We start from the raw sequence: 26,406 nt of genomic DNA on the forward strand, positions 1-26,406 counted from the left end.
TCCTGTGTGGTCATCTGTGTTGGGAAGACAGTAAAATTTGGATGGCTGCATAGCTCCTGACGGACCAAATGTTTTATGCATTTAATTCCCTTTGAAGGCAATAGGGTATGGTTGATGTTTTAAAATGAAACCTGAACTCAAAGCCCAAAATGCTGCAGCAGGTGAAAGAATGTGAAAATGTCCATTTTAAAGTGGCAGAAGAATGACTTGGCAATGACTCAAGAAGTAATCATTCCTGAATGTGTTTTCCTGTGTAGACGGGGAGGGGGAGGGAGACAGGCCTGGTGGAAATTGCTGCCATCCCTCATTTTGGAATATGTACTAGTAGTCGGGTTGTGTTTAAGCACAACGGGTGAAGATAAAAAACCAAATGAAAGATGTTTAAGCAAAGTATCATCACTCTTATAGGTAAAACTAAAAGATGTAATGAATGTTCAGTAATGCATGTAAAAATTTATATTTGCTGAAGTAATAGACCAAAAGGATTTATGAACAATAATTTGTTTACTTAGGATTGCTTTTTTTATACTATTGCTTGCTGATTGTTTCTTTCATGGACAGTTCTGTCTGGCTGTAAGACTTCTGACCTTGGTTTCCAAGTGAATCTTTATTTATGCCATAATTCTCCTTTTCTGCAGAGAATCTTGGTTAGCAATTCCTTGCAAAAACAAGGATTTTATTCTTTAATAGCTAATAAACATTTTTCTTTTTACATTGCTTTAAAATGCTTTCATTTTTCCTTTCTAACTCTGAACTTTCCTCTGTGCGGCTGCCTGAGAGGTACTGTATCAGGTATAGTTTGGCTTTGTTTAATTTGCTTCTACAGAACGTGCATGCAAGTAAACAGTCCCAGAGAGTTCACATCAGCATCATTCCATCTATAAGCAATCTTTATACATGAATAAGTGTTATACAGTGATTGGTAGTGCAGTAGGGCATTTGTGCAATGGTGGGTGATGTTAACTGTCACAAATACTTAAAACCGTTTCCCTTTTCTTTTCTACCTAGGAGATGAAATTTATCAGGACATTTTTCGTGACTTTTCTCAAATGGCATCAAATAATCCAGAGAAGCTAAACCGTTTCCAGCAGTCAGATTCCCAGAAGTCTTAAGTGTCAAGAAGGAAAAGAACGTGATCCTTATAGTGCAAGTCTTTTTTTTACTTTAACAGAATGAATTATATACATTTTGTTAGATATGACCACTCTAATGTAGCTTTAGATTGTGGTAGCTGGGGAGACGTATGAGTTGTTTTATGTTCTACAGTACGTATACCTCAGCAGCTGAAGAAAATGTTTAAAAAAAGGAATACCTAATAGCTCAGTATAAAAACAGTACCTGTTAGCAAGTACGAAGTTTGCCTGTGGTTCATACATAAAGTTAGCAGAGCATAGCTGAGTGCATTGCAGACTCTGGATGGCAGGATGATCAGACCAGCTTTGCTATTTAGTATTCCCTACTGTCACCTGTGTTGCCATAAAGAATGTGCCTCTGACAAGAAGGTCTGGGTTGCATTTTCTGGGACTGTTTGGAAGGGAAATCGGGTAATGACTTACTGAGTTGTCCTTCTATTTGTGAGCCTGTGACTTAACAGATTTCTCTTGTTCCTATGCTGACTGTGGTTAGAGGTAAGCTGTTGATAACAAGACATGGTAACTTCTGCTCTTTTGCAAGCTTTTTTTCAGTGGAAGCTTTAACACCAGGCTGGCCTTTATGCTAGTGACTGCGGGTCAGTCACAATAGGTGTATATCCTGGAGGACCAAACTTCTAAGAGCAATCCATTTTCATTTTTTTTCTGTTAAATTAAACCTTCTGTGCAGCAAGTATACTTTTAAATGAGCATGTGGAACCTTTCATGAAAAATAAACTTAATCCTGCTGGACACGATGTGGGGTTTGTTTGCAGTATTTGGACATTAAAGTTTGAAATTTGAGACATGAAAGTAAATACTGAGCCAATGGAGTTTGTGTAGAGCAGTTGTATGAAGGCTCTTTGTTACCTTCTCTTTTTGCTGTTCTCACTACTAGCCCTAAGCTGAACATATAACATCTCATATGTAATGCAACCACTCTAAATTTAGGGGAATCAATCCTTTATATCAGGAAGCAGTATCCTTTATATAATCTGCAAAGATGTGTATATATACGTCTTGTCTAAACTAAGGTGTGCACAAGAAAACGAGGAATTTCACTGCACATTTTTGCCAAGTAATGAATCAGCATAGTCTCCAGCTGTATTCTGAGGGCAGCAACACAGTTTGCTTTATTCAATAGTGAGCTCCTCTCTGCTGATGTGCATGTGTAAATGGTGTCTGTAGATACATGCTTGTATGTCAGGTTATTTAATACCTGGATAGTAATCACCTGAGGCCCCAAACCAGCAGATGCAATTCTTTATGCTCTATTTGTCTTCCCTGTGGACAACTTAAGGAGAATTTTTAGGTAACGTAGTATCAATGTGAGTTTTTAATAATCCTAATAGCCATGACATTATGCTAACCTGCTGTTTAAATGTATTTAGGAAATGAATTGGCTTTTCTCCAAGCTGGCTAAGATAAGCAAAATTGGGTAAAAAATTTCTGTAAACTATGGTGAAATTAAACTTTCTGGCATATTAAATTTCAACAAGGTATTTCAAATATTTATAATTTTGCATCAAATGTATAATAAGGCATCAAATCTGGATGATTATTGCTGCAAAGTTAATAGCATTTTAGAATTGTCCAATAGATTCTTTTTCCAAGCAGAAGAATCTTACAAAACAGTTCTTGCTTCTTGTGTGGTCTAATTATGCTAGGAAAAGCAGATTCTGCCCATTTAAAGAGTGCATTTATTCTGAATAATAAGAAACTTAGGAATATCCTGCTCTAAGCAGTAATTTCTAGTAGGTTGTTTTTTAAATAGCTGTCTATGAAACTATAATGTACTTCCTAATCTGCAGTATTTAACAGCAGTGGATGTTTTAGTAGATCTTAGAGAAAGTAAAATTCCCAGTGTACAGATGGGACAATGTAAGATACGACTATGTATAGTATACACTTTAAGCATAGGTTTTTCTAAAGATTTGTCTTTTACAGCCTACATGACAGGCAGTATATAGTGTGATTGGCTGTAATGTAAAACTACCTAAAGCTTAATGGCATAATCGCTATCTCAGTCCATGCTGCTGGAAAAATGTCTGAGACACTTATTTCAAATCTCCACTGGTATTTTCCTTCCTAGCCATAAAAAAACCCCATGACAAATTTTGCGGGACAACTTCCTGTAGACAAAAAGTTTCTTCCCTGTAGCTCTGCAGATCCATGTGCTGCATTTCCAACTCTCATCTGTCTGGGAAGCAGGATCAGTCTATTTATGCTAAAGGAGTAATAACATACATGATTCACAGGTTGTATTACTCTTGCCAGGGGCTTTGGAGTTTTAATGGTTCAGGGAGTGTATGTCACTTCTGATCCTGCAGCCTTGTTCCCCAATCCGTTTAGGTACGCTAGGATGTCCAGTATAAACTGCATTCAGTTAAAGTTTTTTTTTTAGGTCAGGTGCAATCATGTGTTAGGATGTTGCTCATCAGCAAAAATGAATATGCCATTAGGCTGCACGAAATGTATTGAGGGCTTAGTCCTACCAAACACTGGCAGGCTCTGTGCTCCAGGGCCTCTGCAACTCGTAGGATTCAGCCCTCAGTAATACAAAGTATGATTATCTCTACTACTCTGAAGATCTAGATTTCCATATCAAGTTCTGACCCAAATGCTCAGTAATATTAGGAACCTTCCATTCTTATTACAATATGAATCTAACTAGAATAATAGACAGTAAGGCTCCATTGTAGGTTAACATCTTGTACTCTGTACCAGATAATGGAAAGCTTCAATTCCAGTTCATGTTTCGCTGTAGGTATGAAGTATAATAGGTCTTAGTCGGTGGGGTACTAAGCAGTAGATTCCTAACACAGTTTAAAATCAGCTTTCACATGGATTCCTAGTCATTTACTAGATAGCCCATTGAAAGATTTTATAATATTTTTCTTAGCCAGAGTTAGATCATGTGTTCCAAAGGTCTCCTGGAAAGACAGATGTCAAGGAGCTCAACATATATTCTAATGCATCTTGATTTCAGAGGTACAGTTTGCTTACGTTGCATGTTGATTAAAACGGTGTCTGTGGTGTCTCCTTAGCAGTCTGCATTGTTTTGATTGTTCATAAGGTTTCATATTGTATGTTAATGTCAGTACAGTGCATATAAACTTGAATTTCTGAATTATCATACTGAATCATGCCACTGAATTGTATTAGACATGATGGAATTTGTTCCCATAAATTTGGGTGAAGGTTGGTAGATGGTAGAAGTCTTGCTTTGCGTTCACAAGCTGCACATATTGCAGTCTGAACGCGTGTTACGTTGTAGACTTCAGCCTCCTTGCCAATTAGGACCTAATCCGAGAAGTCACTGAGATTGGTAGCAGTCTTTCCACTGATTTCAGAAGCTTTGGATTGTACCTTTCGTGGCTTCTAATGTTAGTGCGTTAAAAGGATCCTGTATTAATACTGCATTTTTCACTCTGTGGGGTTTTACACTTTATCTGGTTACGTACTGAGCTGAAATAGTTTTAGAAAATGCAACCAGACCTTCCAACTGCTGTCAGCAAATCCCCATACAAGAGGAAGTTTCTCCTGTTTTGCAGTATGACATCAGTACACACATGTTGTCCAAATTATTGGAGTCCTCCTTGATAGAGCAAAAAATTTGTAGCACTAAGGAAAAGAGGTGAGAACTAGAATAAGCATAGGGATGGCTGTGATGTTTCCAGGACTTTGGTGCTTCTCTGCAGCCATCTGTTTTGAAGTATGGGTGTTAACTCTGCATTTTGATCATGAGAATCTCAAATGACACAGTGAATAGAAGAGGACCATTTGATAGAATTACAAATAATGTGTAAGTACTAAGGACTTAATATTTTTACACTGTCAAAAAGACTGAGCTGATTATTTAATACATTGAAAGTATTTTGAGAGTCAGTTTTGCAAACTACCATCTCTGCCCGTTCACAGATGAACACTTTTTCCAAAGTTAGAGTTTATGCCACTTATTTGTGCATCCTGATAGCCGAAATGTCTTGCTGTCTTGCTTGCACAAAAGCACATTTTTAAAACAGGGACAACTCCAGAAAAGCAATACTGGGGAAAAGGACGAATGTACCACTTTGGTATATCCCCTTTCATATGCTTGCTTTATCTTTCTGTATACAGTATTTTCTTGTTTCTCTTCCCATGGAAGGAGATGATAGAGGAGGGAAAAATCCCACTCGCTTTTCTGTTAGGATCCCAGATTTTCCATGTTTTGATAGAAATCACTGAGAAATCATTGTTTCCTCAAGCGGAAAGGCTGCTTTTTTTTTCTTTATCCACGTGTCCCTCTGTATTTGATGTTTAAAAACATTCCAGCAGTAAAATGCTTGCGTTCTTCTGTGAACTCTTCCCCTTAAGGTGTAACTGTAAAGAATGTATAACCAGCCCTCGTTCGCATTTAATAAGTCTGTAGACTTTGTATCTCGAACTTGAATGTAGTTTTCTGTAGTTTGTCATTGTAAATGAGAGAAACGCATTATTACCTTTGTAGTTAATCGACTGTACATGCTGTAAGGACTGTAAATACCGTACTGGATTAAACCTTTGTATGCTGTCAACGGCCTCGCTGCGGGGCGGGCGCGGGGCGGGCGCGGGGCGGGCGCGGGGCGGGCGCGGGGCGGGCGCGGGGCGGGCGCGGGGCGGGCGCGGGGCGGGCGCGGGGCGGGCGCGGGGCGGGCGCGGGGCGGCGGTCCCGCCCCCGGCATGGCGGCGATGGGCCGCGCGGGCCGGGGCTGGGGCTGGGGCTGGGGCTGGGCGCGCTCCCAGCCCTGCGCCCTGGCGCTGGCCGCCGCCCTGGCCGTCTGCGCCTTCTACTACCTGGGCGGCGGCGGAGAGACCTTCTCCAGCGCCACCCGCCGCCTCCGCGCCACGCCGCCCCCTCCGGCCCACCGCCACCCCCAGCGCGGCGGCGGGGAGGCGGCGGCGGGGGGCGGCCGCGACCTGCACCTCCTGATGATGTTCACCAAGGCGGAGCGGAGCCCGGCGCTGCGCGCCAAGGGGCAGGCGGCGCTGCGCTCCCTGCTGCGGCACGGCCGGCTGGGCGGCGGGGACGCGCTGCACCTCCACCTGGTCACCGAGGGCGCCAGCCGGGACATCGGCCTCGGCCTGCTGCGGGACCTGCTGCGCGGCGCCGCCTTCCGGCACCAGGTGCGGCCGGCGGGGCGGGCGGGGACCTGCGCGGGGACCTGCGCGGCCGGCCGGGCCCGCCCCGCTGCGGCCGTGCGCTCTCCCGCGGCCGGGCTGCCGCGGCTGTGGGCCGTGCCCGCGGGGAGCCGAGCCGCGCGGCGCCGCGGCCCGGGCCTTTGCCCCCGCCCGCCGGGGTGGAGCGGCTGGCGGGCGCCCTGCCGCCGGAGCACCTCGGGGCTCTCTCTTACCTGCCTTCTGGCCAGGTGTCACCAAGGAAGCCTGCGCGGTCTCTGAGTAACGTTCGTCTTCCCGTAAGGCAAAGGGAGCCGCCGTCCAGTGAAAGACAAGGAGCTTTCTTAACTGTCAGCCTTGCTCCAGCTCCCCCATGGTCACCGTTCGCTTCCCATCTGCGCTGGAGGGGGCTGCGTCTCTCCCCAGTCTCATGAGTCTTTTGAAGGGCTGGTTCTGTGTGAGCTGAGGCCCTGCTGCTGCCTGCTGGGCAGCTCAGTGATTATCTTACCCAGGAGTGGGTGGTGCGCGGCCCGGGAACACCTCTGGCAAACCACTTCTGCCGGAGAAGAGCAGTTGCTCTGAGCAATGCTGCTCCTCTTCTAGAGACCCTGTTGTTAGCCCCGGTTCAGCGTCTCGGCACAAGGACCACGTGTGCTTGTGTGTAGGTGGCTTCCCGAGTGGTTCTGCGGGACCGTGATCAGAAAAGGCTGTCACCTTGCTGCTAGTGGCTCTTCAAAAAGGGAATGGAGAGCCTGCAAAGGTTGGAGTGCTTCCACATGCTAATGTTCATCCTGCTACCTGCCAGAGAAACAGTTCTGCTTCCCAAAAATGTAGTCAGTGCAGTCCATGCAAAATCAGGCTTTCCTTCACGTTAAACAGGTGTCTGAAAACCGGAGGAGCGTGAAGCTCAGAGACTCCAGGTAACTGGACTCTTCTGTCCTGAGGTGCTGCTGCAGAGTATTGCTTGGAAGTGTCCTCCACTTCTGCTGTAACTTTTCGTTTCTCATCTTTCAGGTATTGAATATTAGCTGAACTCTGCTGAGATGAAACTAGAGATGTAACCTTAATGTTGTTCATACAGATCACTTGTTGGTAAATAATTCCACCTCTCCTTTTTCTTAAACAGCACTTTACTAGTGCTGGGCTCAGTCAGGTCACGTGTCCGTGGTGGGTAGCCTGCACCGTGCCGGCAGTGCTCCGCTGTCTGGAGGGGATGTGCACAGCTACCTTCAGGAGGATTCCTCCATGCCGCAGCAGGGTGGACTAGCGGTGCCCCGTGATGGTGCAGTGCAAATGTGCAGTGCGACAGCCTAGCTCAGGTTTGTGGTATTGTGTCCCCTGGAGTGGGAGGACTCCTGGGCCACCATGGCTTGCAGATCCTTTGCAGACACCCCTCTGTGCGTGTGGCTGCCTCACTGCTGAATGCTCTTCTCAGAAACCAAATTCCTCTGCAGGCAGCCTTGCCAGCACTGCTTCTGCAGGGGGACGGAGGCTTCTGATTTGAATGTTGCAGGAGGTGGGGGCATGCAGTGATGTGTCTGGTGCAGGTTGGGCCTCTGTCTGTAGGTGCTTGTGGACTCATAGTAAAGCCTGGCTCACAGCGTGGTGAGTAGGTCTTGCGCCAGAACTGATCTCTTGGGTGTAAGCATGGTCTGGAGGGCTCAGGTGGGATCTCACCGGGATCTACTCAGTAGGACAGCTTCTTCCCTCTCTCCTGGCAGAGCCTGACGTATCCTGGTTTCATTAGCTAGCCTGTGGTTGGCAGTATACTTCAGATCTATCCACTTACCTGTTTTTAGGTAGAGTTCCTACAGAGCAGAGGCTGTTGCCTGCTTCTTAAGCACACAGCCTTGCCCCTAAGACTGCACCAGTTTCTGGTACATCAGAGGTGACAGCGCCTCTTTATTCTTGCTGTAGCCCACCCCATTCCTCCTCTTTATCAGCAGGAAACATCACCCTAACTTGGACTTTGGTGCTGCTAAAACGTTGAAGGTGGTTGATCCTGATGCTCAGGTAGCTCCAGCAGTAACCCATCTCCATCCTGAGACCTCTCCCTTCCTGGTTCTCTTGGTGTCCCTAGAACACTCTCCTGGTTCTTATGCTGTTGTCCTAAAGCAGGCCGAGAGACAAGGCTTGATGAAGTGCTCAGAGGGCAGGTTGAGCTGCCGAGGCAGGACTGATAAAAACCCTGAACTTCACTTTTTCTTCATGAGGATATGATTCGGGCTCTGCTTTTGGAGCTGTCCTTGCCCTCCCCTCCCAGCAGAGCCAGGATCAGTTGGGTCCTCTGTTAGAGTGAAGCCCAGGAATCAGACCTGGATCCCAGCCCTTGGGGAACGTCATGGGCCAGCTCTCGTCTCTCTCTAAGCAAATTCAGGAACTTCCAAAATCTCCTGGAGACTGAAGCAGCTGGCTGCAACCTGCCAGGGCAGCACGTGGAGGGTGAGAGCAGAGGGGCTTTGGGATTCACCACGGTGGGGTGGGTGGGAGCAGCTTAGGCACCCGACCCTCCCTGCCAGGCAGGGCAGGGCAGACCTGGGCTGTCCCAGTCATGGGGCAGTCGTGACATGGCGTCACCGGTCCCACAGTGCCTGTACAGATGTGTCCCAGATGTAGAGCTGGGAGCACAGGATGCCGACGGCGAGCGGCAGATGGAGCTGGTGCTCTGCAGTGTGGTGCCTGCGTGGCTTTTTGGCATGGGGTGGAGATCGGCGAAGATTGAGGAAGTTGGCCGGGAAGCACCTGAGAGCAGCAGTGCTGGAGGAAGGACTTGCCAGGCCCTGGCCGGGTGCCGGCATGGAGCCTTCCTGCCCGTGCCTTGTGCTCCAAGCCCTGGCTTGCAGAGGTTCTGCTGGGCTTTTACCAGGGCAGTTGCTCGCAGTTGCAGAGAGCTTGTCCTGTCCCATGGGCTGCAGGGTGATCTCTGCAGCCTCGCTGGCTTCCCGGTGAGCGGGAAGTGCCCGGGAGCGAGCCTGGGCATGTCTCAGCAGCCAGTACTGTGCTTACAAAGGGCCCTGACTCGTCCTGTTTCCTGCAACTCTGGGCTGTGTGCTCTGACTCCTTGTGCTGATTCATATCGCTTATTTATTCCGTTCCCCTCTGAAAATAAAATTAACTACGCGCTCTGCTCGTTGCTCTTCCTGGTTGCTTGTTTAGATCAGCCCCGCGGAGGATGCTGCCAAACGCTGACTCCTCTGCGGGTCTGGTGCTGTGCAAAGACATTCTGGGGTGAATGTAACTGAGCTGCCATGACCCCGTGCTTACTTTTTTTTCTGGTGAATAAATTGAAAGGATCTTTTCTCAGTGCGGGACATGTGTTTATAAAACTGTGCTTGGACAGGAAACCCCCAGAACTTACTTTTCTTAATGTCCTCAGCAAACATGGTCGGATTTAGCTATGGGGATTTACTGAAAGCTGCTACACAAATAAATAACAAAGTACAAAATTAGCAGCAGATCAACAAGCTGTGCTAAAGTCAGCAGTGCGGAGAGGAGAAGCCCTTGCAGTCCTGGAGAGGCTGGCCAGCCTGTGGCTGCGGAAGGAAGATTCAGCTGCTCAGGAGTTTGCTTTGCAGAAGTGCCTAACCGAAGGGTGGTCAAAAGACACGAATTTTCCTGTTTTCTTTGGCAGGGGAGGGAAGGTGGATGATGCTGCGTCTGGAGTTTCAGGAGTATTTTTCCCATGATTTTTGTCCACTGGTGCTTGGCACTGCTCATTTCAGAGGTGACTGGAATTGGTTTGACTTTTTTTCCCCCCTGCTCAGCTGTTTCCTATGTGCTGTGCAGACCTCAGGCTGCCTGTGCTGGCTCAGAAGGGCGGTTGCAGATGCTGTATTTCTCCTCCATGCTTCTCCAGTCCAGCCAGACCCTGAAGCTGCCCCTACCGAGCTGGGCTGGGAGCAGAGCATCGTGCATCCCAGTGCTGGTGGTGCTCAGCTCTGTGCACAGGTGGTCAGTGCCTGTACACCTGGAGAGGAGCGGTGTTTTGCTGTGTTTGGTTGGTGCTTGGTGCTGCCGATCTGCTCCCCGCAGCCATGCCGCTCTCCTGCTTGTTCCTGCAGCGCTGCTGGTGCTAACCGTGATGGCGAAGCCGGCCGCGCATCTTGGCAGGGCTGGGGCGAGATGCTGCCATAACGTTCCTGGTAACGGAGTTTCCTCCCCTGCGGTGTCTCGGGGAAGGATTATGTATGCTGTGCTATCCAAAGCCAGGTGTGGCTGCTGATGAGCTCTCCCAATGCACGTTTCTGGTACATGTTGTTCTGTGTCTTTCCTGCCGTCCTCCTGCAGGCGCTTGGCCCCAAGCCCAGCAGCCGGGACACCAGCAGCGTGGCCGCCCCGCCGAGGGACGCGCTGGCCGCAGAGCCTGCGCAATGGCTCTCGTACAGCGCCCGGCCGATGACAAGGGCCAGCATCGAGCCCTTGGCCGAGGGCGGGTGTTTGGGGTGCCCTCTGCAGGAGGGGGCCATGGGGATTCTGCTGTGACTATCCTCTAGCAGAACCCCACTGTGGGCTCGGCCGCCGTGCCCGGGGTCAGGATGGGCCCATCATCTTGCCTTGTTCGGCATACCGCGGGACCCACGAGCGACTCCCTGCCTCCAGCGAGCTCTGCTCTGGCACGAGAGCACTTTGATCTGGGTAATGTTTTCTGCAAGAAAGTGTGGGAGGAAGAAGCTCCAGATCAGTCACTGCCTCTGTCTCTGTGCCAGCCTTGCTGGGCGTCAAAGCAGCCCCTTGTGCATCCCATAGAGAGGACGGTCATTGCACCAGCTCAGGCTCCAGAGCTGCCTTTTCCTCTGAAACGCTTGACTTGGTTTAGGTTTAAAAAAAGCAAATGCTCTGTCTTGTATGTTTAAGTATATAGTGCAGGGCTCCTTGCTCTAAAGCAGATGAAGTTTTAGAGGAAAAAGGAGTGAAACCATAGAACTGCTGAATAGTTTAGTTTGGAAGGGACCTGTGGAGATCATAGGGTTGAGTTCCCTGCTGAAAGCTTAAGGAAGTGTCTCTATCCCTCAAGCAAGGTGTATAAGCTCCCCTTTCCAAAATTCAAGTACTGCTGCAAAGTCGTGTCCTCACCGACCTTCAGTTCCTGCTGGGCTCTTCCTGCTTTCCCTGCCCTGAAGAAGGCGGCGTGACCTCAAGTCTCCACACTCGAGTTCCTGCACTCCCCCTTATCCGCACTGGGGTCGTGTCCCTTGTCTGTCTTAATTATCCGGAAAATCTCTTCTGTTATTTTGCGTGATTCAGTGACCTGCATCCTTCTGTGTGTATAACGAGCATCAGGCTGCATGAAAGTTCCTGTTCGTCGGACTTTGACCAAAATTAATTGTAAGCTTGTAAAATTTCAGTAGCTGACAAAGTACATTTGCAGTTGCTCCTGTTTCTGGCCCATAGCACGACCTGCGCAGGCGTGCCAGGGCCGGTGCAGGTGCATGGGCTCCAGCAGGGCTGAGGAGTGCAGAGCATGGCTGGCTGAGCACGAGCAAAGCTCCAGCACAAGTGGGCTGAGCTACATTTAGAGAAGATGCTCAGCTCTGCTGTAACTGCTGATGTTTGGATTTTCATCGGCATGCTGTGACCCGTCCTCCCTTTCCCCCTCCAGCTCTGGCAGGACGTGCTGCGGAGCTTGCCTCCATGCCGGGCTGAGGTTCAGGAAATCCAGGCTGTGTCCCTGGCGCTGTCGCAGCCTGCCCCCGTAGCAGGGAGCAAGTCTTGGTCCTCAGGGTAAGTGACGTGGTCTGGCTTGCCTCAAAGCGGCAGGATGCCAGAGCCTGGAGTGAACAGTCACCTCTTCTGATGGACTCCATATGGGAGACCAGATACGTGGTTGCATTAGGCAGTGGGAACAGACCAGAAAAAAACCACAGAACACTGAACATGCTTGATTGTGTGAGTGGATTCGAGTCTCTGCCCATCTCACAGTTATGAAAAATGGCTGTAAAAATCCTTCCCTCCTTTCCCTGCCGCACTTAGCTGGCTCTCATGGCAGGGGGACCTGCAGGCACCGGGGCAGTTGGGTCCCTTTGTGCAGCTGCAGTGCCCACCAGCAGTATCTGTGCTTTAACAACCTCCCCCGCCTCGCCCCGTGCTGGTGCAGGCTGAGCAAAGGCTGCCAGTGCTGGGCCAGTCCCCAGAGGCGGTGGCCGAGTGCTGTTTCTGGTGTCTCTCCTAGGTAATAGTCCATGATGTGAACGAGCTGACGGAAAAGCTGTTTCCAATCGTCGAAGCCATGCAGAAACACTTCAGCGCTGGAACGGGGACCTACTACAGTGACTCGATCTTCTTCTTGTCGGTTGCAATGCATCGCATCATGCCCAAAGGTAAGCCTCTGCTGAGCTGCTGCAGCAACTGCCTCCGGCCACACAGGCTCTCTTTTTCTTCTGCTCGGAGATGTTATCCAGTGCTATTTGAAATACAGAGAAAGCTAACAAACTTTTGGGGTGGGCTCCTGGGGTTCTGCTCCTTCCTGCAGAGTGATGGACCCTTCGGTCCAAGACTGCCTACATCCAGGTCTGTGCTGGCGTGAGTGGCGGGAGGTTATCCATGCCAGCTGGCCCTGCCCTTGTGCCCTGAGACGGTAGGAGAGGCGAGACAGGAGCAAGTGGGCTTGCCCTGTGTGCGTTTACAGTCCCCTTCCCCATGGGTGTCAGCAGAAAGAGGTGCCGCATGTTCGTGGCACAGCTGCCTGGCTGTGCGCTAGCAAGCGTCAGCAGAGAGCGGTTGTCGAGCCTTTCCTCTTGGCTTCGGTGAGCTCTTGGAAAGCTTTGCTGATTAGCAGCCACTGATCACTTAAGTTTCCTTATTGTGCCTTTGCTCTGCTGTTATTGAGTGCGGGAACAACAATAAATCTGCAGGAAAACGAGGCAGCTGGCAAAGAGGTCTTGGCTCAGTTGGTGCCATGTTTTCCTTCCCCGGCTGTGCACGGGTGCTTCTCCTGGGACCGGCATGCTCTCTAGCCTTGGACCGGTCACACGAGGAGGGTGTTGCATCCCTGGGCTCCGAACCCCTTCCCCAGAGCTCCGTCAGCCCTGTCTGTCCCTTCCCAGTGCTGGTCCTTGGGCTCTCCCTGCCAGCTTCCCCGCTGGCCTGACGCAGCGGTGAGGGCAGCATCCTCTCCTGGGCCAGCCGCTGGCCACGTGCCCTCCCAGTGCCGCGGCAGGCTGCGGGTGGGCAGTGGCGGCAGGGAGCCCCGGGGTCCTGCCTGGCCGTACCCCTGCCCTGGGCGGAGGTGACCAGCCTCTGGAAGCTGCTTGAGGATGGCATGCGGTGGTGGGCCGTTCCCAGACGCGTGTGTTGCTGAAATAGCTGTTCCCATGGCGAGCACCGCCAGCACCGGCAGCTTCCTCAGCATCTGGAGCCTCTGCCCAGCCATAATATTCCCTGCAGACTTCCTGCCGTGGATCTCAGGCGCAGTATTACTCTTGCTGGGACGTGAGTGGGCGCGACTCCCCTGTGCCCCTGCTGAGCCCTGTCCCAGTTTGGCTCTGCCCAGTAGCTCCTGCCTCTGCACTGGTTCGTGAAGCTTCCTCTGGACATGCCCTGTCTGGGGGGCACAGCCATCCCACACTAGCTCGTTAAGCGGTGGGGCAGTGGTGTTTTAATTTGGGCAGGCAGGCATTAGGGAAGAGCAGGCAGGGAGGTGGCCTGCTTCGTCCCCTCCCCGGGGCTGTGGGGCAAGGTGGCCCCAAGGGTCCCATCCGACCCCTGCCAATCATTACTCTGTCGTCTCCAGCAAATGAGCTCTACTTTGCTCTCCATTAGACTTGGGTAATTTTTTTTTTTGGTCTGGTGATGTCTGCATTGCGAGCGCTTTGAAGTACGCTGAATACAAATGACGGTATTAATGCTGGCTAATTCACTTGTTGATTCCCTACCCTGCCTTTACCATGTGCTAAAGATATCTGTGTCGTGCTGCCTGCCAGCAAGAAGCTGCTCAGTCTGAAATGCCTTTTCTCAGTTCATCAACCCGCCGGTTGCCTCATCTCTTGGAAAGCTTGTTTGCTGTCCCTCAGCCTGACGGGGCTTTCAATGGTCTGTTCGGGGCACAGGATGTTTAAAGAGGCATTTTTACAGTTTCATGAGCTTAGTTTTTGTTTCAGAAGCTGCTAGTAAAGCTGATTTATATTTCCCTTGCAAGGGAGGTCAGATTTACTGTGCTGGGTGCCTGGAGATTTATGGGGCTGGCAGGGCTCCCTGGCCCCTTCCCTGCTTCCCGATGCACAGCCGGCACCGGACGGGAGGCAGCAGCGAAGGCTGCAGCTCCGCTGCCCGCTTGCAGGCTTGCGGGTGGCGTGGGAATGGCACTGGGCTCCTGCTGCTCTCCTGGTTCTGACAAACCAGCCTCTACTGGCGTGAAGAAGCCACTTTGCTAAGGAGAAGGAGAAAGGACTGAACCTTCCTTTTTAGGCAGTATTAGCGTTTTCCCTGGTGCATTTCTGTGCCATTTCATCTGCCCTGAACGCTGCAACTTTCCGTGCACCTTTGCAGGCACATCTGGCTCCATAGTGTTAGCACCATTTTTTTGTGGAAGCCAGATTTGATTGGAAGCTTAAGCATCCTCCAGCAGAAACGAAGGCCCTGATCTGAATGTTAAGCTCTCTTGTATGTTTGTTTGCATTTGTGTTAATCGGTCCATAGGTATTTTTCAATAGCTAGTGACCTTTGCATTAAAGTTGCCTGGCTTTAGTTTCCCAAATTTATTATTTTTTGAAGGGAGGCATTTCTGTAGTATCATGACTTGGTGATTTGTTTGGAGCCTTGGGGTGGTGCCGGGGCACTGACTTTGCAGACTGATGGCACTCAAAACTGAACACCAGGTTGGTTTTTTTTTTCAAGAAAAAAGACTTGTGGAACACGTGCTGGCTGCGTGCATATTGCACTGAGAATAAATGGGTTTTGCCACTCAACTGCTCTGTCTTTTGCTGCTGCTTGGGATCCTGGTCCAAAAAACTTCAGATCTAAAACCTGCATCTGCCAAACTATAATATAACAGCTTCTCAGCTGGTGTAAATCATGGAACTCTCTTGCCCTAAATGTCTTACATCAGTGGAGTTATTCTGATTTAAACCAGCTGGGGACTTGGTATGCAGCGTGCAGAAGTGCAGACTGCATAACTCTTGTCTGTGCTTGAGGCTCATAAATCCTGTTTTAATGCGATGTGGCCAGGCCTGAGGAGCTGGAGGAGGGCTTGATGCATCGCAATGATTTTGCAAGGGAGAAGTAATGGGAAAGTTACACAGAGAGAGGACGAGCAGGGTTCAGGCTTGCGAGGAGCTGCCAGGATGAGGACAATGCCAGCATGAGATGGTCCTGGGACTTGCTAGGAGGGGAAGGGAGGACAAGGACTCGGACTTTTTTACTTTCCTTTTCAGTATGCCAATCCAAATGTGGCCTCTCACTTCCCAGCTGGCTTCGATCCCTCTAATTACTTGTCATTTTAGTTGTGTAACTTCAGAGGACCCAGCAAGCTTTTTATCACCCTACTTACGGATACGTGAAGAAGTAATGTCTGGGCAGGTCTGCCTGGCAGGCAAGATCGCGGGACAGACTCCTGATGCCATGGGCGAGGGGAGGAGGAGATGGGGTGGCAGAGGGGCGGCCAGGGGTAGCTGTGGGCCCCATCCTTGGCCCAAGTCAGGTAGTTTTCAGGGAGAATTAGTTTAGCAACTGTGTGTCCTCAGCAGCTGGTGGGCTGAGGGAGAGACATCAGCATCCAGCAGTTTGGGCAGAGCTTTGAAAACTGCTGTTGGTGTTTGACTCCGTTGGTTTTGCTGACCGTGCTGCAGCGGGATGACCCTGTGGGAGAAGAGAAGGAGCAGAGGGAAAATGGGACAGGACAGAGAAGCAGCTTTGTGGCTTATCTCTGCCAACTTGGACAGAGGAGTGGAGTCCGTTAGCTCAGGGGAATCTCTGAAGCCTGGCTGGAGGTACCATGCCTCGTATGGAGTGAGGGTATTTAACAGAACTTGATTGAAGATACTTGACAAATTGTAGGCAGCAAGGTTTCCTGGCTGGTAAGACCAGCTGGCAGTCTTCCTGGGGGGTAGCATCGTCTCTGAACGTGGTCTCCTCCTCCCCACCTGGCAGCGTGTAGGGGAGCTCTTGGGGTTTTCTCTCCCACTGACCGACCCAGCGTGAAGGCAGAAGCCCTGATGAAGGGTGGGAGATGAGCACAGGGTGCAGGGGCCCCTGGGCTCTGCCGTGTGCGAGGTTAGCCCTCGTGCAGCATGCTGCGTCTTTCAGGCACTGGCGAAGCACTGACTCGTTAATCCTGGTACTGCTCTGGGTGGGCAGGGAGAGGAGCGTGGCTCTGCTCCCCCGAAGCTGGCGGGATGCAGCTGAGCAGAGCCACGGCTGGGATGTCTGCCTGGAGAGGGGGCGCCGGCGAGGATGGATCCTTGCTAGTGCTAGCGCGGCTCTATGTCTTCACACGGGTGGTGGAGGGAAGAGTGCAGAGCAGGATGGCATGTGACTGCAATGTTTAATTCCACTAACGGGATCTCTGACAAGCATATATATAAACTTAGGCTTGGAGATCTCCAGGAAAGCAGCTCAGCAGGATAATTACGTCTCGTGCCCAGCCTCTCTTCTGCTTTGATGCCTGCTGCATCCCAGAGATGACCCATGTGCAGAAGGCTCTGCGAGCAGACAGCGAGAGCCATCAGAAGGTGTCTAGCTAACAGCCAGGGAGAGAGGCAAATGCTGTTCAGTTCACCCTCAGCCTGTTTTAAATACTTTGAAAGCATGGGACCGAGAAGGGGAAGAGAGCCAATTCCCTGTCTGGTTTATTCTGGTGTTAGGAATTGGAGTAAGAAAGTGGACATGTTGGAAAATGTTTGGGAGAAAATATTTGGTGAGGAAATACTTGACATAATTATCACTATTGAAATCGGTAGGGTGAGATACGACTAAATTATTAAGACCACTGGTTGCAGTGCTTATGAGAGGCGATGGATAAGAGAAGTAGGAGCTGGGCAGTACTCTACTGTGAAGACACACCTGGGGACTTGCTGACTGAAAACTCAGGAGCTTGGTCTGCAGGTACATTTGATAAGGTTACTCATCAGGGGCTCATGAGGGAACTAAGCAGCAGTGGGAGAAGTGGGTGAGTTTCTGTGTGACTAAGCAAAGATGAGGAGCTACAAGGAAGGAGAACTAATCATTAGGTATTGCTGAAATTTATGTCGCATCAACATGGTCTGTTAGGAAAAACCTGGAAGAGGTTCAGAGAAGAGCAGTGGCTTCTGTACAGGACGAACCTGTCTGACCGGGACCCTCCGCTCTGGGAGAGGGCTGGCTGAGGGGGTTATGGTGCGGTCCATGAAGCCACGAGCCATGCAAGGCAGATGTTTGTACAAGAACTGAGGGGCATCAAAGTTGGTGAGAGGCAGGTTTAAAACAGAGAGCGCAGTGGCTATTCACACAGGTGCGGTGATCCGTGGAGTTTCTTGCCGTGGCGTGTTGTAGATGCTGAGCTGCCTCATGGAAGAGGAAATCATTGCAAGCTGCTGTCTGATAGACACCGCCTCCGCTTTGGGATCTCCCCGAGCTGCAAGCTGTGCAGGAGTGCGTCGGGGGGGACACGGCTGTGCGTGGTGGGGGGAAGCGCGGCCGGCTGTTGCAGGTGAATAAGCAGCACCGTGTCCAGGGAAGCGGCCACCGACAGGGAGCTGTGCCATCAGCTTCATAATGGGTGTCTGGACTTAATAGCTGCGACACACTGGGATCAAACGGGAGGTCCAGTGGTCTCCCTGGCCTCAGGCTCTGAACAGGGTATTTTATCCAGCTCATTATCAACGGCTGTACTGATTATTAAGCATAGACTAAATTATAATGATGTTTGCCTGTTAATGACCGAGTCCCAGGCCGCTTGGGATTTGGTGCTGCTTGCAGCAGGCTCCAGCTGCTGGCTCCGGCTTGGTCTCCTATGAAACTGATATCAGCCTTTGCTTGCTCTGGGAGTCCCGGCCCAGAGACAGTGGCCTCTGTGAGCATCAGCTTACGCCTTTCCCACCGAGCGGAGCTGGAGGGAGGGCAAAGGCCAGGGAGATGTGTTGGAGCGACCGATGAGCTGTGCTCTGCCTTCTCAGGGCAGCTTGCCTGGGCCGAGGCCAGGCAGCCGGGGCACTCCTGCTGCTGGCTGTGGAGAGCCTGGGCGCCGGGGGGAATGTGTTAAGCAGAGGTATCAGGAAAATAGTCTGTTTGCTGGAACAGCACCTTGACAAGTAGCTGTCTTCTGCTAGTGCGCGTCTAAAAGCAGACAGGCAGCGTCCTGAAAACGTGATCTGTTGCATTTGGGAAAATAGAAATTTGTAGGTGTGCGTGCATGAGGGTTTGCCATTGCAGCTGCAACATTCAAATCCATAATGCGGGACTGCCTGGGTCGGGCTCTGTTTGCCCCGGGGTGCCAGGTGACTGCACGTGATGTTTCCCCTCAGCAGCACCGGTGTGCGGTGAGTTACAGTGCATTAATCCTGTGTCACACTGTGAACAAAGAAATGTGCATCAGAGGTCTGTAAGGTGGAGGCCGGCAGAGGGAGATGGGGGAGCACCACCGCCTCTTCTTCCTCCTGTCAGCTGCAGAGCAATTCCTGGTGCGTGGTGCAGCTACCCACAAAATTCAGTGACTTACATTGTAATAAATGAGCATTTTGAGAGTGCGTCACTCATGATCCCTTCCTGCTGGCTGAGCGTTGCCATTGTCACTGGGCCCCACCACATCGGGAGTACGCAGAAATGCAGCGGGTTGGGAGAGTGCTAGGAGGAGAGCGCCTGTGTCCCAGATGCTCCAGGCCTGATCCTGCATTATCGAAGTGGAGATGTTGTGAAGAGGCACAGAAAATTGGGGTCTGTGGTGGAGTTGTGGGAGATGGCCCCAGACCCACATGCTCCCAAGCCGCAGTTCCCACGGGATGCTGCAGTAGCTGAAGGGTTTATTTTCTGGCAAAAATGTTTCCATCTTTACAGGGATGGAGGGACTGTTAATAGTTTCTGGTGTGCTCTCGTAACCTCCCTCCCTGCTTCACGCCACAGCCATGTGAAAACCAGCCAGATTCCTTCCCCAGCCTGTCTCTGGGCTGCGCTCACTCGTGTCAGATCCTGCGCAGAAAAGAGAAGAGGCTGGAGGATGGATTTGTGAGCAATAGGGAGAGCGGTGCCAGCCATTGTTCCTTGCTGGGGTGAGCCTGTTGTGCTGAGGGAGTTGTTTTCATTGTGCTTTTTGGGAGCAGGCAACAGCTAAATAAGCCCACCCCAGGTAAACGCTGGAGGCTGTGGCCTTGTAGGGGGGTCCTCACCTGCGAAATGAGATGCTAACCCCATCCAGCTGCCTCCAGGACGTGCCTCTCCTGGCAAGAGAGCGTCTCGGCCCCAGCCCTGCTGCGGAGGAGCCGTCGGGAAGGGCTGCCGCGATGAGGGGGATGTGGATGCTGCCTGGCAGGTGCCTGGCAGCCCCCCAGGAGCTTCGGCACGGCAGAGGCCCCTTCCCCGCGGCACCACCGCCATTGGGGGCCGGTGCAACCCGCAGCCCCCGGGGATAGTGTCTCTTCTCATCGTTTCCGCTGGCTGCCCCTCGCTGCGGTGCCACCATTGATTATTTTTGGATGTCCTAGATCTGTCAGGCCGGGGCAGGCGCATGCGGCTGTTTCGCCCCTCCTCGCGGAACGGCCGAGTCTCGGTGCTGCGGGTGGGTGCTGCCCTCCCACTCCCCAGCCAGCCCTGCTCCCCCGTCCCCAAAGGGTGGAAGCTGCTGGGGGTCACCCGGCGTTGATGCCGGGGCGGCTCTCCCCCATGGCCTTGCTCCCCACTCTGCCGTAGCTCATTAGAGCTTAGCAAGAAGAAACAAGGGCAAAATCTGCCTGCAGCCGTGCAGCCCCTTCCCCCACCATGTGCAGTTAATCGGGATGTGAGATCATCTACCTTAATGCATTTATTTTCCTGTATCTCTTTTTGGTTTCCCTTTCTGTCTCACCCGGTTGTTACTTCACAGCTTTCCATCTGCACTGCTTTGTAATTTATGGCAACCTGGAATTAAACCTTATTTTGTCTGATTATAAGGTTTTCTGCTGCTCTTCCTCCAGCTCCAAAAAGTGTCTTCACACTCCTCCCCCAGTGACACCGTATATTAAATACATAGCAAGCAGCACTTACAGCTCCATCCTGAAAGCTGTCACGTGCTCAGCGATGTCTCTGCCTTGGAGTCCGGTTAAGAGCCAAGGTGTTGAGGACGGTTAAATATTAGTCCCTCAGACCTTGATGGATTACAAGGAGACACTTGGATGCACAGGAAAAAATAATTTCCTGGAACAAAACGCATCCATCTCCTGCCGAGTCTTCCCCATCCTTCTGGAGGTGGCTGCGGGGTGTGAGCAAGGCGAGCAAAGTGATGCTGCCATCAGCACCCAGGGCCGTCGCTGCTGCACCGGACCCCTGAGCTCACCCAGGTGCCTGCCCTGCATGGGTAGTAGTGATGATTTGTCATCTGTCTCTGTCAGGCATTTTTTAATTAGCTGATGGGCTGGAATTGCTGTGCAGAAGCCGCTGCTCTGCTCTGCCGGGTGCTTAATCGGTGCTGCAGAAACCTGCGTCGCAGTGTGGTTAGTGGCCGGGGTGCTTGGGCACGTCCCCCCTCGCCTCCTGCCCCCCCCGGCACCCTGTCTGCAGGGAGGGGAGGCTGCTTGATGGGGAGGGGGGCTGCTAGGCTGCTCCAGGGAGCAGAGGGGACCCTTGGCTGCATGGCAGAGGCAAGGACCTGCGTTTAACCGGGCAGCTGGAAGGTGAGCTGTCTGCACCTTGGCAAGCCCCGCTGGTGCAGGGCTTTGTAGGTTCGTCTTCTCTTGGGAGGGTGGGCTCCGGAGCAGCACCAGGTCCTGGGGAGGGGGACTGCAGCCCCCCACAGTCACTGATGTGCTGGCAGCGAGTTCTGCAGAGCGTGTCGTGCTTGCACACACGTGTGCATGCCCCTGCCTTGGCTGCCTTCCTCTGGGCGAGGCTCTCCGGTGGTGTTGGGGTCAGCTGCGCGGGCAGTGGTGATTAATCCTGGAAGCAGAGGGGGAGACTTTATCTGTGGAGAAAATAGGGCCTGGCAGGGGGAGCACACAGCCGGAGAGGAAGCTGCTCACAGCCCTGCTGACAGCAGGAGGGAGAGCGGCCGGAGGCAGCCAGCAGCGCGGGGGGGCGAGCCAAACACAGGGAGCCTCTAACGAAGGGCAGGATGGAGAACCCAGTGCATTTGTGTAAATAAACGATGCATATCCACGCTGGGCTTGTCGTGGTGCTGGCATTGCTGCCCAGCACTGCAGCTGCACTTGTGCTCCACTCCCCGCTGCAGCTCAGGCTTTCGGGGGCAGTTGGCTGCTTCTGCTGGGCAGCACCCTCCGGGTTGCACAGGGACCCTCCGGAGCCTGTTGGCTGCCCTGTGCCCACGCCTGGCCTTGGTGCCGGCTGTGGGAGTGGTGTTTTTCTTGGCCACGCGTCCCCCTGAGCCAGCGAGGGCGGAGGATCCTGGTTTCGCAGCCAGCGCGGGCGGCTTTGCAGAGCCGCACATTGCTGCCGGCAGGCACGCTGCCTGCTGGAGCAGGGGCTGCTGCTGCCCTGCTCCAGGAGGTTTATTGCCTAGGGCAGTGATCCGAAAGTTGCTGTTGGTCCTTCACAGCTCCTGGTTTCCTTGGGACGTCCCCCTGGTGTGATGGGAACAGCTAAAAAAAAATCATTGGTAGTCAGAGCCAAACTCAAAGTGATGGAGGGAGGTGGAAGGGAAGCTGTCCAGGTGTGCCCAGCATTTGCAGACCAGCAGACCTGAGCCCTCCAGCCCCGCTGACCCCAACTCAGAGTGCCTGGGCTGCCTGGCCCTCATCCTTCTGACAGTTCAAATCAAGTGGCAAAATGCGCAGCCACCTCCTGGCTCTTCCCAGGACCCCCGGCTGCAGCCCTGCAACACCCTGCTGTGGTGCAGAGGAGGCACAGGGAGATCGGGGTGCTCCCATCTGATACATGTCGGAGGAGTCTCTCCTCGGCGTGGTGCACCGGCATGCTTGGGTCCTTAAAAGCAGGTTTGCTCAGACAGGTAGAGACCCCGGTGCAGAAGACGGTGGGAGCAGAGCAAAATCGCCACCAGCACTGATGACAGGCGTCTGCCTCGGGAGTGGTCTGAGGTTTGGGAGCGGTGCAGCCTGGCAGGGCAGTGGCCTGTCCCCTCCTGCCATCCCACCACTCCCTCCAGCGGTTCCGCTGCCAGACCAGCTGCAGGCATGATTTTGTACTCTGAGGAGGGAGCTGAGCTCATGCCAACATGAGCCTGTCAATGGGCCGGAGAGCTACACCACCTCCAGGAGGTTTCAATTCTTGCTTCTTCCAGTCTAAAGCTGTTAAACCACTGCTCAATTAACAGTAATTAAGACCATGCCATTTGCTGGACAGCTTCTGCCTTTTGCGTTGTGATGGCAGCTTTCCGTTTCACTATTTGTTCCTGGACACAAGTTGTTATTACTTTCACTCCTTTCCCCTCTCCGCAGAGTGACGGCAGCCGCCGGTGGTGGCATCCCTCTGCCCCAGATCTGGCGTGGTTTGTACGGAAGAAGAGGGTTTGGAGCCGAGGCCAGCACTTACGCCCCAGCCCTGCGCCTGCCATCGGGGCTCGGCTTTGCCAGGGTAGCAACCCTCGTACAGAGAAGGTTGTTGGGATGCGTGTAAATGAGTTTGCCTGCAGAATAGCCTGTGCTGCCGGCAGAGGCCAGGCTGCGGGGCTGCAGGGTCTTGCTTTTCTGCCTGTCTAACTATTAGAGCCCAATGCACGGTTGGTGAGCCACCCTGGGCTCAAGGGGTGCCTTGTATCCCAGAGCTTTGTAGCTCACGTAGGAGCTTCTCAAATCGCATGTTGTACTGCAGAGACTACTTTTGGCCATCACTAGGTGACCTGTGGATGGCCCGACTGTGCATGGAGGGTGTCAGCATCGTCCACGCCATGGGGAGTGCACGCCGCTGGTGCTGCCTGCCTCTGCCCTGGCTGCCTGCAGTGCCAGGGAGGCAGCGACTCGCTGGTGGCAAAGGCGCTGGAGCAGGAAAAGGCAAATAGCCGAGAAGGGGATCTCCTTTGCCCCCACCAGGTTTCTAGCCGGCAGCTGGCGTTCCCAGAGCAGCCAAGGGAGTTGTGCCCACAGGCTTACGTGCTTGGCAGCTTCCCCCAGGCTCTGTGCAGGCTCCTGCCTTTGCGTCTCCTCTTCTTCTGACCCTCCATCCATCATCCATCCACTTTCCTGTAGTTTTAAATCCACTACTTGGATCTCTTGCAGGCCATCCCCTCAACTCAGGCTAGGGGAAAGTAGTCCTAGCCTACAGGCAGGCTCAAGGCTGCCCATCCTCAAGCTGCTCCGAACAGTGGCTGCGGGTCAAGAAGGGCTGGAGGGGTAATAGCTGCTGCAGGGTTGCTTGCTGCGCAGCATCCCCAGAGCCCTGGCTGGGTCAGCCAAAGCAGTGCTTCTCCTCCCTGTGCCCCTCCGCTGCCGCTCCCGCTCCCGCCCAACTCTTCTGAGAAGAGCAATTTGCTTCCAAGGCTGGCACCACGGGTCAGTGGGGTGGTCCGGCTCACTGCGCGCCCGCCTGCTCCCGTCCCGCTCTGTCCCCGCTGTGCCACGGGGCAGGCTGTGGGGCTGGTGCCTCCTGGGAAGGGCCATCAGACTGGCTGCAGAAGTTTCCCCCTGCCAGAGGTGCTCCTGGGCACCGCTCAGAGCATCCAGACAACCCGCCGGGCCCCTTGGCACACATCTGGGGTGCCTGCCGGCATAGCTCTGCCGGGTCCTGGCAGGGGATGCTGGGCAGCAGGACACAGGGAAGTGACCTCCGCCTGCCTGTGCCCCCTTGCTGGGCTGAGGCCCTTGGGGGAAGGAGGGAGCGCCTGCCCGAGAGGGGGTCTGCGCCGGCACCTCTCTGGAGTCCTGCTGTGGGATAACCTTGATTCTCTCTTCGGCGGCTGAGCCCCGGTGCAAGGCAGCTTGGGCACTGGTGGTGGCTTTCTCTCCTGGTTTCCAGCGCCGCAGACTCTGCTGCAGGATCGCGCATCCCTGAAGCTCGTCTTTCTCCTCTGGACGCGCTGGAGGGAGGGTTTGAGCCGAGCCCGGAGAGCAGCCCTGCTGTGGCTGCTGGTAGGAGGCTGCAGTAGAACATTAGGAGCATTAAACGGGGCCAGCCTGTGCCATAAAGATCACCTCCGCTTTGAGTGGTGTAATTCCCCTTTACGCACCGTGGCTGGAAGAGCTGGAGTTAAATGGTGTGGAGGGTAAAATATGGCAAAGTTAGAAAACTTGCTTGCCGAGCAAAACACTCTCAGGCTTTTCCCACATTTCCAGCTGGACCCCTCCAAGCTGTTTGTGCCTAAGAGAGCACGCGATTCCTCCATCCCCACATGACAGCCAGGACAAAGCGCTTGGTAAAAGAGCAAAAGAGCATGATAAATCATAAATATTAGTGCCTGGCCCCTTGCCAGTCACAGGCAGCTTGGCCATTAATCTATCCATGCAAGCTGCATCTGGCAAAGCTGCGCTTAATGTCACCCATGCTCATTTTTGTCTCAGTGTTGCAGTTCATGCTTCAAAAAAAAAAAAAAAAAAAAAAGAGGAAAAGTACTTTTTGCTCTCTGTGTCTTAATTTGTTAGTGAGTTTTTCCTGGGGGGCTCTGCCAGCCCAGCGTGGGACCAGTGTGGGGTGCTAGTGCTGGGGCAGGCAGGGCTGGGATTAGAGCTTCCCCCGAGCTCAGCTTTCATTCTCCACTGTGATTAATTGCAGTTAGTGCTCATCTGTAATTGTAGAGAACAATTGGATGACGTGCCTGGCAGTTGATTTAATTGAAACCTGATGAGGCGTCGGAAGGCTGCTGTGCACCGGGGTGAGCTGTGCCGGGATCCTCCCGGGAACCCCAGCCCCTCTCCCTGTCCTCTGCAGCGCCTTGCAGGGCGCAGGCTCCCACCCTCTTTTGCTCGGGCTGAGCTCGTGCAAGAGGTCTGGGTCCCTCACCCTGGAGTTTTGTGACCAGTCTGGATACTCTCAAGTGCAGTGGCGTTAAGGATTTGGGATTTTGCACCGCTGTGGTCTGGGGAGGTTTGGGGTATTTGGGATACATGTCTCCTTCCCCGTTGCAGAAATCCTCCGCTCTGCCTATTCATCCGCTTGAGTTGCACTGGAGATTTCTAAGGCAGTTAGAAAGGCTGAGGGAAATTGCTTTCAGGTCAAGACCTGCTTTAGCCTGTAGTGAATTACTACGCCTGGGTTTTAAATCTCTGCAAACAGAGGATTATGGTGGTGGTAAATACTAGGCAGGCCTGGGGATTGCTGTACTGCCGGCTGAAGGGATGTGGCCTTTCCCTTTAGCAGATAGAGAGTGATGGATGTTAAAAAAATAAATTGAGATACAGCCTGGGTTGTAGCTTAGATACTATTTCTCCTTGATTTATATTTCTGCTTGGATGCTTTGCAGAGTAAGCAGTATATTTCTTACTTAACCTCACAGGGCTTTTTCCTTCTTAAATGAGGACAGTGTGGTAGATACAACCAATTGCCAAGAGCCCTGGATTAGTGCAGGATCTGCAAAAAATTCAGAGCTGCTGTACAGCCCAGTGTCTCCTTGAAACACAAACACCAAGTGATGTACGCATTTGAAATGGCAAAGCTGCGTTTCTGTGCTGGAGGATAGCTGCCCATGCCCGGCTGCTCCCAGCGTCCCCGTGTCTCTAGTCCCAACGGTGGCTTTGGGGGCTGAGAAAAGGGCGATTGCCTCCGGCTCTCAGCAGAGCGGGGGCAGCCAGCAGCCTGTCCCGAGCACGGTGGGGCGAGGGGGGGAACCACCGTGGTGTGAAGGCTGGAGCGTGGGCAGCACCGCAGAAACGCCAGCCCGGTGGGGAGCCCTGCCCGTAGCCACCGAGGGTGCAGGCAGCAGAGGGCGAGGGCAGGCTGGGCTTGTCCTCCTGCAAGTACTGGGCAGGAGGGAGGATGAGGGCCTTGTTCGCTAATTGCTGTGAAAGTGGTGGTGACACGCACATCCAGCCTGCAGAAAGCTGTAACGGCACCTGTGCATGACGAGTGGGGGCCGAAACAGGTTGTCACAGTCTTTTTAATCCAATTAGTGCCAAGTGCTAAGCAACCCGGCCAATTTGCT

At 52.6% G+C, this 26,406-nt stretch overlaps 2 protein-coding genes across 8 annotated transcripts in view; both read left to right on the forward strand.

Annotated features, from left to right (window-relative positions):
• The window catches only part of ACAP2 (ArfGAP with coiled-coil, ankyrin repeat and PH domains 2), a 71,243-nt gene extending 65,557 nt beyond the window's left edge, over window positions 1-5,686 (forward strand). For all 5 annotated transcript variants that reach the window (XM_075158381.1, XM_075158382.1, XM_075158384.1 and 2 more), the window contains one exon: window positions 1,009-5,686. In XM_075158381.1, the coding sequence (XP_075014482.1) occupies window positions 1,009-1,112 (104 nt within the window). In that variant the 3' untranslated portion in view covers window positions 1,113-5,686. The remainder of the gene's footprint in view (window positions 1-1,008) is intronic.
• A 145-nt stretch (window positions 5,687-5,831) lies between these two features.
• The window catches only part of XXYLT1 (xyloside xylosyltransferase 1), a 38,400-nt gene continuing 17,825 nt past the window's right edge, over window positions 5,832-26,406 (forward strand). The window contains exons 1-2 of one of the 3 annotated variants that reach the window (XM_075158394.1): window positions 5,832-6,275; window positions 12,436-12,583. In XM_075158394.1, coding sequence (XP_075014495.1) covers window positions 5,832-6,275; window positions 12,436-12,583 — 592 coding nt within the window. Of the gene's footprint in view, window positions 6,276-7,403; window positions 7,586-9,926; window positions 9,991-12,435; window positions 12,584-26,406 lie in introns of those variants that run through there. The other 2 variants (XM_075158397.1, XM_075158395.1) reach the window with 2 other exon arrangements.

This window comes from Calonectris borealis, chromosome 9 (assembly GCF_964195595.1).
Source record: "Calonectris borealis chromosome 9, bCalBor7.hap1.2, whole genome shotgun sequence".
Classification (NCBI taxonomy): Eukaryota; Metazoa; Chordata; class Aves; order Procellariiformes; family Procellariidae; genus Calonectris; species Calonectris borealis.